Raw genomic sequence first — 12,432 nt, forward strand, 5'->3', positions numbered from 1 at the left:
GTCACAGAGATCAGCGTGAAGTTAGCGTGCATCACGAGCAAGAACAATATCCGGTCAACTCTTTCAAAATAAAGTTAAGTCAGAACGCCATCGGGCCAAAATCAGGTGCAATTTATCTAGAAGGCGCTCGAGAGGTAACAGTGAATGAATGTGAATATAAATACTTCAAATAATTTTATTTTGAGTTGTTTCTGGGCGAAAAAAGCCCAATTTAGTTTAATTGTTGTTTCACTTAATTGTATGTTATTAGTATTTAGGATATTAGTTATGACTTTATGTGTGAGAGGATACTTTTTCCCCTAAGTTCCCCAAAGTCTCAAGAACTCTTCTTTCTTTTTTTAATCAAATCCAGGACCAGAAGGACCTTCACATTTAATATTAAAATCTGGCTAATAGTCTGGCTGAAATTTTCTAATATTCTATCTATTAAAGGCACAAACAAGAATGCTGTAATAATGCTTTTCATGCTTGACATTGCAAATATTTAAAGAAAGCTATTTCATAAAAAACTTTTTTTTAAATTCTCATTGCTTTAAAGTATTGTGTTTAAACTGTACTCAAGTATACCTGGCAGATACCATAATAAAATCATTGCAATCTGCAGATGATGTGAGGCCTAGAAATTAAGATACTGTTCTGTATCTATGGAAAAACAATATGTCAATCAATTTGTATCTGCAGATAAGGGAAGTTCCATGACTAAAAAATTTGAATTTTATAGGTCAACTTAAGTGTAGAACTTGTAGTCGATATGGCCCCCATTGTCCTACACACAATGTTGTTCACACTCGCAATCCAAAAGATACATTTCATTGTTTATTTAATATTATACAATTGTAAATGTGAATCAACATCAACATAAAGTATTGAAAAATTAAAATCCAAACTCTATTGTCTTGTCCTTTAAAACAGAGGTGATACTAAATCTATATTTAACTCACTTGTTTACAGGAAGGCCCCCATTTCCGGAAAACATCAACCAGTTATAACAGGAAGTGGTCTGGAAGAAACAGCCAATTCTGAGCTTTTGTCATTTCAAAATGTAAAAAACAAAGAGCAATGCACTTAATCTTGTGTTTAATATTTGTTTAAAATGAGTTGTGTCAAAAAATGCCGGTTTCTTAAAGAAACTGGAAGGCAGTAATTCATCTCTGTAATCAGATGAAGGAGTTATGGTGGTCTTGTGTTTTTGTCCCATGATGCTTAGAGGCACTGACTTAGATCATCTCCGCAGAGCTGGTCAAACCAAACAACACTCTAGCAACAATGACTGCTGACGGGTCCATTTTTCTTATAGCTCTGTGTTTCATGTTCTCTTCTGCAAAAGGCAAGTCGCATTATTTTAAATGAGAAATAGAAAATCTAATCTTGCTTTTATGAAATGGATCATGAATAAAACACAATATTTAAATGTTTTAATACATTTGTACCTCAACAGTTTATTTATTCATTCTTCTGGGTTTATTTAAAATACTTTGGTGAATTTATGACTTTACAGGGAATGTTTTGCAGGTATTTTAGAAGACAAAATTCTTGATAATTACTTTCTAATGTAATATTAGACGACATTTAATGTCGTCTGTACTAAATGTTGTATCATTTTCCCCCCTATTTTATTTATAATTATTATGATTTTTATTAAGAATGTGTGACATGTTAATTAATTTTTGTTGTTTCATTTTATATTTCCTTGTTAATTTGCAGATATAATTTTCATTACTTTTAATATATTTATTTGGGCATTTAAAAATGACCAAATAAATATTATGAAAATGTACCAACGCTAAACTTGAAACTTTTGTGTTTCTCCAATAAGCTGAAGAGTATACCAGACGTTTTTGTGAGGATTCAGACGTTTGTGAGACAAACACACTCAGAGCTCCACTTGGCTCCTCTGTGTTCCTCCCTTGCAAATTTTCAATAAGTCCTAAGGATTGGGTGTCATGGGTCCACATCCCTGAGATGGACCTGGTCCATCTTACACCAAAAGGTCTTGTGAAGTTCACGGATCCCAGAAATGGTCGGGTGAAGGTCTTTCCAAACCAGGGCTCAGAGGGGAACTACTCAATCTGCATCAGTGAGCTCGTAAGCTCTGACTTGGGTTGTTACCTGTGCACACAGGGAGAAGACTGTCTTCAAGTTGAATTGGTTGCTGAAGGTAAGAGAATGTCTGTTTTAAATCGAAAGTGAAGCGTTAGCCTTTGCAGGGATGTGGCGTCTTCCTCTCCATTACCACAAAATTTGCCAAGCCAAACATACAGTATGTCAGTAAATGAGTTAACAACTACTTAGAGCTTCCTGTGAGATTTGTGTGTTAAAACCCACAACTTGATCTTGCAGGTACCTGGAGCACAATAATGCTGATGTTGGTTTACACCTGTGCTAGTGTAGCTTTGACTCTGCTGATCACCTTCACCTACTGCTGCGTAAAACACACATGTAAGTATGAAAGCACGAATGGATGGATGGATGGATGGATGGATGGATGGATGGATGGATGTATGGATGGATGGATGGTTGGATGGTTTGGATTACTTAAAGAAATTTGTTTTTCAGCTTTCCTATGAGAAATAGGAAAAAAATCTGTCATATGTCCCCTCCTGGAAATTATATGTACGGATAATTTGCAACAGGGAAATATTTCAAGATGTTGATTCTAAAAATAGTATAAAATAAATAAATACAATTGAAGGTGATAATTTCCTCATTATTTTTTTCTACATTCAGTTGAAAATGGTACAATATACCTGAAGTTATACCTTATCAACTTGTTTATTTTTGTATATTTTTTGTCTTGAATATTATGCTGGAAATATGTCAACTAATTTGGCACATTTGCAAAACAAAAAATATCTTTTGAAAGTTGTTAGTATTCCAAAAAACACCCGATGGTATATTTCTACTGCTGAACAAGCTCGAGTGATTGTGTCATGATTGCGTGTGAAAGGTTGATATCGAAAGGCTTAGTCCTTCACCCGCAAACAAGAAGACATGTTCACAAAAGTGAATTGACGCATTAAGTAATATGTTTTGGTTTTTTTAACAGTAAGAAACAACAATCAAAACCAAGCCAACCAGCAGAGCATTCCCACCAGGACTCACTGCAACCCAACGAGTGCTGTAATGGAAACTCAACCCAGGTCAAGCAGAAATGGGATTTATCCAGATTTGAACCAGATTAATTTTGAGCAGACGGATAATCTGAGAGGAGAATCCAGATTTCACACAGGTGCTTCAAATCCGCTAGAATCACTGCAGCATTCCTGGTGACACTTTATCATGAAAATCTGGAGTCACTCAATGTTTTTTCTCCTCACTTCTCCAGAACTCTTCAGATTACCACAAGCAAGTCTTAGTCAGCATTATTACGGTAGGATCAGAACCTTTTATTATATTGTGACTTCATTCCCGTCTGGAATCTCACTTTGATTCTACCATGCAGTCAATCAGGGTGACATCAGCAAGCAGCATGCACGGAATCATCACAGGGGTATTCAGCTAATCTTTGATTATTTTTTTTTCCTGCATCATATGTCAGAATTATTTATGGGCTTAAAATAATAAATACACGCAAAGATTAAAAGACTGTTTCATTTTCTTCACTTTTTCTAGGTTTGGGGAGGAAGAAAGTCAGAGAAAGTCAGTGCTGATGTCGTCTGTGAGCATTGTTTTAATGGTTATATGGGCGCTGAACATCTGACACATCTGTCCTTTCCTTCTCAGATTGTGAATACAAAAACCCAATTTACAACAGAAGCACAGACCAGCTCAGCCGTCTGTAGAGACCCGGCCAGAAACGTCAGACCATACACACAATATGCAGCCTTGGTGGAAATATGTGCTTCATTTATTACTTTTCCTTTTTGTATTAAATCCATGTCTCCTTAGATTTGCTTGCATTACAACTGCGCTGTATTCCTCTGCATCTGTTATCAAATTGTTTTTGCTGATGAAGTTGATCAAATAAAAATATTCACAAACAAGTCAAAAACTATGTGAGTTTTAGTCCAATTATAAATAAAATTACAAATTGTCTCCAAAGGGACGCAAACATGGGTGTACTTTTCACCTGTAATAACCGTCTCAAGATTTTAAGTTACTTTCCCTCCTCTCAATTAAATGAAATGAGAAGCAGCTGCCCCACCTGTCAGGTATCCAGAGATGGCCCGCTGTGCACACTTCACACCATCAGCAGTCGCGTTATTATTTCTCCTGAGATGTAACGTTCTCGCTGCTTCAAAACCACTTCAAGCAGCAATCTCTCACCCTATGAGTGAAAATACATCCGTTTGTCATGATGGGTTCATGTCTCTTCATATATCAAAGGCGCAATTTGCTGATCTTCCTTTCAGCATTTATGTCGACGGTAAGTCAGACGCTAGACAAGATCAATATATTGAATGCTGTGGATGCAAAGCGTTTGTCTAATCTACACACAGATCAACGCAGTGGATATTATCAAGCCGTCGCTTTGGCAAAACAGTGCCACTATTTCCTGGGAGAAACTGACACCTATGCTGTTTTGACAGTTCCTTCGCATGGATGTTTTGTGAGGAGACAGGTGAGTTGAGGTAATCCTCTGGAGGGCAGATGACTTTTTTCCATCCGCTAATCTGTCTTCATCTTGTTCAACAGAAATATCTCACAAATCTAACTGTCATCATCATGGCTGTTACGGACAAAGGACGAGTTGAAATTGTCAAGGATATACGTCTCATCTGTGAAATGAAAACTAAAGGTATTTATGATCTTTATCCACAGGTGAAAAATAACATCTAGTTGACCATTACATGACCATTAATAAATGTTCTGCAGAGCTGAGCAGAAACAATAATCCACTGGTCACAAGGCATACTTCCTGCAGCAAGGACGGGTTCAACATCACCATCAATCGACATGCTACGACTCCACCTTTGAGTCTGGATGCAATATGGATCCCTTCAAACCAAAGCCAGTGCAAACCCCAAAAGCGATCAAAAGAGGCCATAATGTTCACCTTTCCATTTAATTCCTGTGGCACTCAGTTTAAGGTAAATATAAAGAAATTACCACCGTGTCACATTCCTCTGAAAGCTTACATGGACTTGAGAAAAAAACGTAATAGGGTTTTGTTTTGCAGATTGAAGATGGAATTCTAACGTATTGGGTCAATGTTGAGGAGAAACATCATCCACAGAGAGATACTACACTTCGTGACCCACCATTTCCGTAAGAAATTAAACTTGGGTCATTTTTTTAAAGGTAATGGAATGGATTCTCATTTACATTTTTTTTTTTAGTCTTACTGTTCATTGTAGTTTTGCACTTGCTCAAACTGCTCATCTGGAAATAGAGCTCCACAGGGAGACACCCCCACCGACTCTCAGGAGTGAAGGACCACTGAGGATCGAAATGAGGTTTGCCAAAGGTCCAGTTTATAAGTCTTGTATTTATAAATTACGCTTCCTGATTAAAAAGTTGACTTGCCATCACGTTTTCATTTACTCAATATCCATAGCAAAGTACCATCGTGAGCAGATTGAAGCCCTCAGATTGTTGTTGTTTTTTTTCTCATTTTATAAATTTGTAGACAGCAGTTACAAGACCTTTTATTCAACTCATGGACCTCCATTAATGACTGAGCTTGGCCAGTCTGTCTATGTGGAGGTATTTGTCGTCAAACATGAGGATAAAGATTTGATGCTGCTGCTGGAAGACTGCTGGGCGACGCCGACTGAAAACCCAAATGATCTCCAAAGATGGAACCTGATTGTTAAAGGGTGAAATGACATAAAAATGGTTGCATGACTTTGTATATGGATAAAACACACACATACACACACACACACTTGTATACACATGAACATCATTACCTTCTTCACTCGCCTAAAGCTCTTCTTTTTATCCAATCCAGATGTCCTTTTAGTGGTGATAGCCACAAAACTGTTGTGCTCCCAGTTGCCTCCAGTAAGGAGCTGAGGTTCCCCTCTCTTCATAAGTGGTTTGAGGTCAAGATGTTCTCATTTGTGAGGCCCAAAGAAGATGAAAAGCTTGTATGTATGATTTTTTTCTTTCACATTAATTTCTTTTTTTTGTTGCCTTTAATCCTCCTCTAATAGAACATGATTTTTTAGGTATATTTTCACTGCAACATAGAGCTCTGCTCAGGGCCAGATTGCTCGCAGCCCTGCACCAATGGTGAGAGGAATTTTAATCAGTCTATTCTTTATGAATCTACCTTGGTTATTGGTTACATATGTGTTTGCATGTAAATCTATGGTTTCTTTGTGTCTCTCAGGGAGGCGGAAACTAAGAACAATCACTTCAGCGTTGGAACAAAGAATTCATCAAAGTGTTGTCTCTAGCAGACCTATCATCTTCTTTACATAATTTTAACTTAACATAACTTTACATAGCCAGTCCTAATTTCACTCTCAAATAACATGTTTGGTTTTTTTTCAAATGACTGTAATCTTGTGAAAACTGCCAGTGTGAAAGTCAACTTTCCAAATTCAATGGACTGATTTTCAATTATGCACCACAAGGTATACACACAACTGTCACTGTATAATAAAAAATAATAGCCATGATGATGTGACTTGGACTGTAAAATGATTCTAGCAGATGGTGTCTCACTGCTGTGCCATCTTGGATAGCAGGCAGGTGGACAAAGTCATCGTTGGGGTCTTCAATTTGTAGGGTAGAGTGTTGTTCTCTAATAGTGCAATCTGTTGCTGAGGTAAGACCATACATCCGTGAGTCATGAACCGACCCAGAACACTGTCTCCACGTCAGAAATGTAGTCTGCAGCGTCACATATGATCTAGATTCTAGACAGATGTTAGTTGATCTATGATGCAGTCTTTAACATGTGGAAACAGTAGTTAACCTATTGTAGTCCATCGGTACCATGAACCGGTAACAATCATAAGGATAACTGTCTGGATATGATGGGACATCTAAATGCATTACACTTAGATTTAATTCTCTGTGAATTAATGCTGAATATCCATACGGTAACAGGTGGTTTTACAAATGAATACATTCAGTATCTGCTAAAACTAAGTATTTGCTAATTCATATAAATTATATACATTACGTCACATTTGGAAAAATTCTATACCCCGTTAGTAAGAATTTAACTGATTTTATTTTTGGTTAAATTATTTTGGTACCAATTCATTTAAAAATTTTCACTGACTCTTATTGTGAAGGAGCAGTGTGGTCATGTGACTACAGATTAACCAATAGAAACGCAGGAAGCGATAGTTTGCGGAAGCATTTGATCGAAGGTGTTGTGTTTGAAATAGGAGCGACAAATTTGAAGGATGTTGACGATTTGTTTAATTTTAATGTCCGTACGAGACAAAAACTCTACGTAAATAGTGTCCTGTGTGATTAACCTCAGTATTTCTTGTTCTTCTTTCACATTTTCTGTTCTCACGTCGAGTTGTGCTGGGTAAGCTAGTCAACCTTATGCGTGATGTCTAAATCAACAAGGCTGGATTCAAAGAAAAATGAGTCCAAACGACTTCCGATCTATCAACACAAAGCCAGGTTGGTTCAGGCTGTCAAGGACAGCAATTTTCTCCTTGTCACCGGTGAGACTGGCAGCGGGAAGACCACGCAACTTCCACAGTACCTTTATCAAGCAGGTACGGTATTCGGCTGTGAATTGGTAAGAGTGAACTTTTAATTTGGGATACAGATACTGTCTGACCATTGAATTCTAACGTGAAGCACTTTTTTCAAGGTGTTTGTAAAGATGGCAAAATTGGCATCACCCAGCCCCGTCGAGTGGCTGCCATAACAGTGGCCCAGAGGGTGGCGGACGAGATGCAGTGTTCACTGGGGAGGGAGGTGGGCTACCAGGTCCGCTTTGATGACTGCACGTCACAGGTGAGAGGCACGGTGGTCTCATCCTCTGGGAAAAATACCCTGTTGAATTGTGATACCCCCTGTAAATGTCTCTGTTGTCGAACCAGGATACGGTGGTGAAGTACCTGACAGACGGCTGTTTGCTCAGAGAGATCCTGACAGATCCTGCACTGTCACAGTACAGTGTCATCATCCTGGATGAAGTTCACGAACGCAGCCTCAACACAGTGAGTCATCTGGATACATGACAGAGGTTTCTGCACCAGAGTTTTAGGTTAAATCATGCTTCTATCTCCTTCAGCCTTTCAGTGCACATTTATTTGTTGCAGGACATTCTCCTGGGCTTATTGAAGAAGTTCTTCTCCAAACCCACTAAGGCCACCAATGGGCGGTCCCTCCCTTTGAAGGTGGTGGTGATGTCCGCCACCTTGGAAACTGAAAAACTGTCAACCTTTCTTGGTGACTGTCCGGTCTTTACTATTCCTGGGAGGACTTTTCCTGTAACCTGCACATTTGGTTCCGCTGTGGGACCTAAAGACACAGAGAGTGTTGGTTACGTAACTGAGGTACTGAGAGTCAGCTTTGTGTCACATGTTTGATTTGTGGTTATGGGGGTAATTTTACTTCAACTTGTTTTCAAAACTGTACCATATTTATTAATTAATCATTTTGTAATTCATGTTTGCTCAATAGGTTGTGAAAGTGGCTCTTGATATACACACCAGTGAAATGGCTGGGGATATCCTTGTATTTCTGACAGGTAAATCACAATTATAAGCCCTGTTTCGAAGCTTTATCTCAGCCTTGACAACATCTACAACGTTGATTCTCCATGTTTGACAGGTCAGGTAGAGATTGAGCGTGCCTGTGACCTGCTGTATGAGAAAGCCGAGTTGATCGACTACAACTATGATGTACAAGACCAGACGGTGGAGGGCCTACTGATTTTGCCCCTTTATGGATCCATGCCCACCGGTAAATGTTTGGAACATTGAAATACAAATCCAATCATTATTTACCTTATTCTTATTCCATAAAATATTTTTGGAGTGTCACAGGAAGACAGATTTACAATGCTTATAGGTTGCAGTGAATATTTCAGATTTTTAAAGGGTTACAAAATCATATTTTCCAGTCAACTTGTTGTCTCGGTGCTTCCATAGATTGCACGGAGTCATTTGTGTTTGTTTTTTGTGTGTGTTGCAAGTCCACATCTACCTGGTTGTTTTGTAAAATGCTGAAACACATTTATTGTGACAGTCCAAAGATATTTGCAGAATAAGAACCTTCACCCAACTAGAGATGAGTAGATGATAAGTAAATAACTTTCTTTTTCATGTTACTATGGTTATACTTTAATTAAATGCGTACTGGGAGTAAAGAAACATCCTTTTTTTCTTCTTTCAGATCAGCAGCGTCAGATCTTTCAGCCTCCCCCCTCAGGAATCAGGAAGTGTGTTGTGGCCACCAACATTGCAGCAACATCTCTTACCATAGATGGCATAAAGTGAGTGAAGCCTTTGATCGTTGGCTTCCAATAACAAAAACAGTTACTCATGTGTGTCATAAACATTCAAATATTTCATGGACTTTTCCCACTGAGTGCACCAACATATTAATTTTCCCATGAAGGTATATCGTAGACAGCGGGTTTGTGAAGCAACTCATCCACAACTCAAGAGTTGGCATGGATATCTTGGAGGTTGTGCCTATTTCAAAGTGAGTTCTTGAATAATTAACATTTCTGCAAAAGGTTTGGTCAATTGTTTTTCCTGCCAACACTTGTATGTCGTTGAGAGAGTTCACCAACAGATTTGGATTCTTTTGGGGGATTTTCTGTGATTAGGAGTGAAGCTCAACAGAGAGCCGGCCGCGCAGGGAGAACCTCAGCTGGAAAATGCTTTCGAATCTACAGCAAAGAATTCTGGGAGAAGAATATGCCTGAATATACAGTTCCAGAAATCCAGAGGACAAGTCTGACTGCAGTGATACTTACACTTAAGTGCTTGGGCATACATGATGTCATTAGGTACACTTATAATCATCTTATGGCTATACTTATAGTTTTATTCTTGAACTCCATATTTAATGAGTTGTTTCCTTTAAGGTTCCCATATTTGGACTGCCCAGAGGAACGGTTTATTCTTGAAGCATTAAAGCAACTCTACCAGTTTGATGCCATTGACAGGTTTGTGGTATACCTGTGGACTTAATTCAACCTTAACAGAAATGGGTTTATGACCTAATCCCTCTGGTGTTTTGGCTACAGGAGAGGTCATGTTACCCACCTGGGAAAGTTGATGGTTGAATTCCCCTTGCAACCAGGGCTAACCAGGGCTGTGCTCAAATCTGCCGCACTTGGTTGTCAGGACCTGCTGCTTCCTGTGGCTGCCATGCTGTCTGTAGAGAACATTTTCATCAGGCCAGGTCAGCACTTTAGCTTGTAATGAGAATAGAGACAGAGCACAATGAGGAATATTTTTACCTTTATTGTTCATTTTTTTGTGATGGAAGTTTTTGAAAAGATGTAACCAATCCAACAATATTTTTCCAATTTCTTTGACCTTGCTGAATATATCCTTTCTTATTATGACAATACAACTTCAATTTCCTATAATTCCCATACAATTGCAGATGTACATGTTTAATGTTTGTTTTTTTATGATGTCTCCCTTTCTGCAGGTAAACCTGAGCAGCAAAAAGAGGCAGACAAAACACACAGAGCGCTGGCCACCAAGACTGGCTCAAGGAATGACTTTGCCACACTCCTCACTGTGTTTGAGACATGCAAATCAAGGTAAACTCCATCACTGATTGCTGCTGCAAGCCACAACCAGACTACATCTTTCTCTGCAGTTAAAAAAAAAAAGTACATCATTTAACATTTACCTTTTACAGCAACCAACCCTCGGCGTGGTGTAGAGACAATTGGATCCACTGGAGGGCGCTGAAGTCAGCCTTTAGCGTGGAGACGCAGCTACGGGAGATTCTCTTACACCTCCAGCAGGTCCAGTGGTTTAAGCAGAACTGATGTGATAGATCGAGTGTGTTCCTTGCACCCAGCTTTTACTATGCAGATATCCATTGTCATAGTTTCAGCGCTGTAAGTTATCAGCTTAGCTCTATGTGTTCCTTTGTAAATAGATAATTAAATGGAATTTGAACTTTTTTTTATTTCAGAAAAGAGATTTCCCAGTAGAAACATTTGATGGCAATAAGAATGAGCTTTTTAGGAGATGCCTTTGCACAGGATATTTCACCAATGTCGCCAGAAGGTATCGTCATTGTTGATTTTACATTATGCATATTTCACTCATTTTCAGTGTGGTGGTCTGTTTTGCTGGTTGTGACAAATGTTGCTCATTGTTTTCTATCCCACATAGATCTGTAGGAACAGCTTTCTGCACAATGGATGGCAATGGATCCATGGTTCAAATTCATCCATCATCATCGGTAGATCTGTTTTTGAAAAAAAAAAATGGTTCAAGCGTATCTTAAATAATGATTAAAAAAAATTAATTAGCTTCAATGGCAGACTGAAATATTCATACATCTTCTCCAATCCTTCTCCCCTGACAATTCCTTCGTTGCTCCAAGCTGTTTGAACAGGAGGCAGAGATGAACTGGGTCATCTTCCACGATATGATGGTGACGTCCCGGGTATATATCAGGACTGTGTGTCCCATTCGTTATGAGTGGGTAAAGAACTTATTACCTAAACTCCATGAGGTGGACGCCTATGAACTGAGCAGCGTGGCACGAGAAGAAGTGACTGATGAGGAGATGCTGAAGTGGGAGAAAAGGGAAGCAGCCAAAAGACAACCAGGTTTTCAGAATAATTACAGATTCTTTTGGACATTGTGCTGTTGTACAGCAGGTGTCACCAATTTCTCTTAGAGCAAATCACATATATGTTATTTTAAAGGTTTTTTTTTTGTAAATATCAGTTTGTATTATTATTATTCAAGGTCAAATCCCAGTTGGAAAGAGAATTGACTAATTGGACTTCTTGCAATTTTGAATGAATCAACTCTTGTTCATCTTAAGCACTTTAAATGTTTGAGGTCTGCTTTGACCATGCTTGGAAATAACAAGGTTATTTACCTGGTGGGAAAGAAAATCTGAAGTATTTTACACTAAATTCCTAACAAACTAATAGAGTCCTTTCTTTTTCCAGAGGATTCTACTGAGAGTGTCATGAAGAAACTGGAGAAGCGAAATGATGAAGCAGCTGTCAGTGATGCTCGCGCTCGCTACCTGCAACGAAAACAACAGAGGCAACAAAGTAAAGCTGTTTGACAGAAAACATTTTGGGACATAATTCACGGTCATATCATGAAAAGTTTTTGTTTTTTTTCCAAACCAATTTTTAAATAAACATTTTACATTCATGTGACGTTTTAATTCTGTCTCTTTCCACAGTTATTGATTATTCTTTAACTGTAGATTGAAGTAAAACTATTGGTTTAAAGAGGAGGTGGGTGCACAGAGTTCAGAGACATTCTGGGACATGTGATCCTCGAAGTTTTTTTTTTTCTGCGGCTAGACAATCTGGTCAGCGGCTCTATGCTGTCG

The 12,432-nt window shown here is 38.5% G+C and overlaps 2 protein-coding genes and 1 long non-coding RNA gene across 4 annotated transcripts; all 3 read left to right on the forward strand.

Moving 5' to 3' along the window:
* The first annotated feature begins 1,267 nt into the window (after positions 1-1,267).
* Positions 1,268-3,975, forward strand: LOC137597059 (uncharacterized). The gene is made up of 8 exons (XM_068317977.1): positions 1,268-1,327; positions 1,817-2,158; positions 2,341-2,439; positions 3,047-3,229; positions 3,326-3,370; positions 3,443-3,490; positions 3,613-3,639; positions 3,724-3,975. Exons 1-8 carry the CDS (start codon positions 1,309-1,311, stop codon positions 3,780-3,782), a joined length of 822 nt encoding a protein of 273 aa, XP_068174078.1. The 5' UTR covers positions 1,268-1,308; the 3' UTR covers positions 3,783-3,975.
* A 1,946-nt stretch (positions 3,976-5,921) lies between these two features.
* LOC137596342 (uncharacterized) lies at positions 5,922-6,409 on the forward strand. Its single transcript, XR_011035532.1, has 3 exons — positions 5,922-6,032; positions 6,114-6,177; positions 6,278-6,409. It is a non-coding gene; the product is annotated as an uncharacterized lncRNA (long non-coding RNA).
* Positions 6,410-7,263: 854 nt separating this feature from the next.
* Positions 7,264-12,248, forward strand: dhx40 (DEAH (Asp-Glu-Ala-His) box polypeptide 40). 2 transcript variants are annotated; one of them, XM_068317252.1, is made up of 17 exons: positions 7,264-7,634; positions 7,733-7,878; positions 7,965-8,084; positions 8,187-8,423; positions 8,551-8,617; positions 8,701-8,832; positions 9,265-9,364; positions 9,490-9,576; positions 9,704-9,886; positions 9,965-10,045; positions 10,127-10,284; positions 10,540-10,654; positions 10,756-10,864; positions 11,038-11,132; positions 11,241-11,310; positions 11,455-11,683; positions 12,035-12,248. In XM_068317252.1, exons 1-17 carry the CDS (start codon positions 7,463-7,465, stop codon positions 12,154-12,156), a joined length of 2,223 nt encoding a protein of 740 aa, XP_068173353.1. In that variant the 5' UTR covers positions 7,264-7,462; the 3' UTR covers positions 12,157-12,248. The 2 variants fall into 2 exon arrangements, with proteins under 2 accessions (XP_068173353.1, XP_068173354.1); XM_068317253.1 differs by having other exon boundaries at positions 7,492-7,657.
* Positions 12,249-12,432: the final 184 nt, after the last annotated feature.

This window comes from Antennarius striatus, chromosome 6 (genome assembly GCF_040054535.1).
Source record: "Antennarius striatus isolate MH-2024 chromosome 6, ASM4005453v1, whole genome shotgun sequence".
Lineage (NCBI taxonomy): Eukaryota > Metazoa > Chordata > Actinopteri > Lophiiformes > Antennariidae > Antennarius > Antennarius striatus.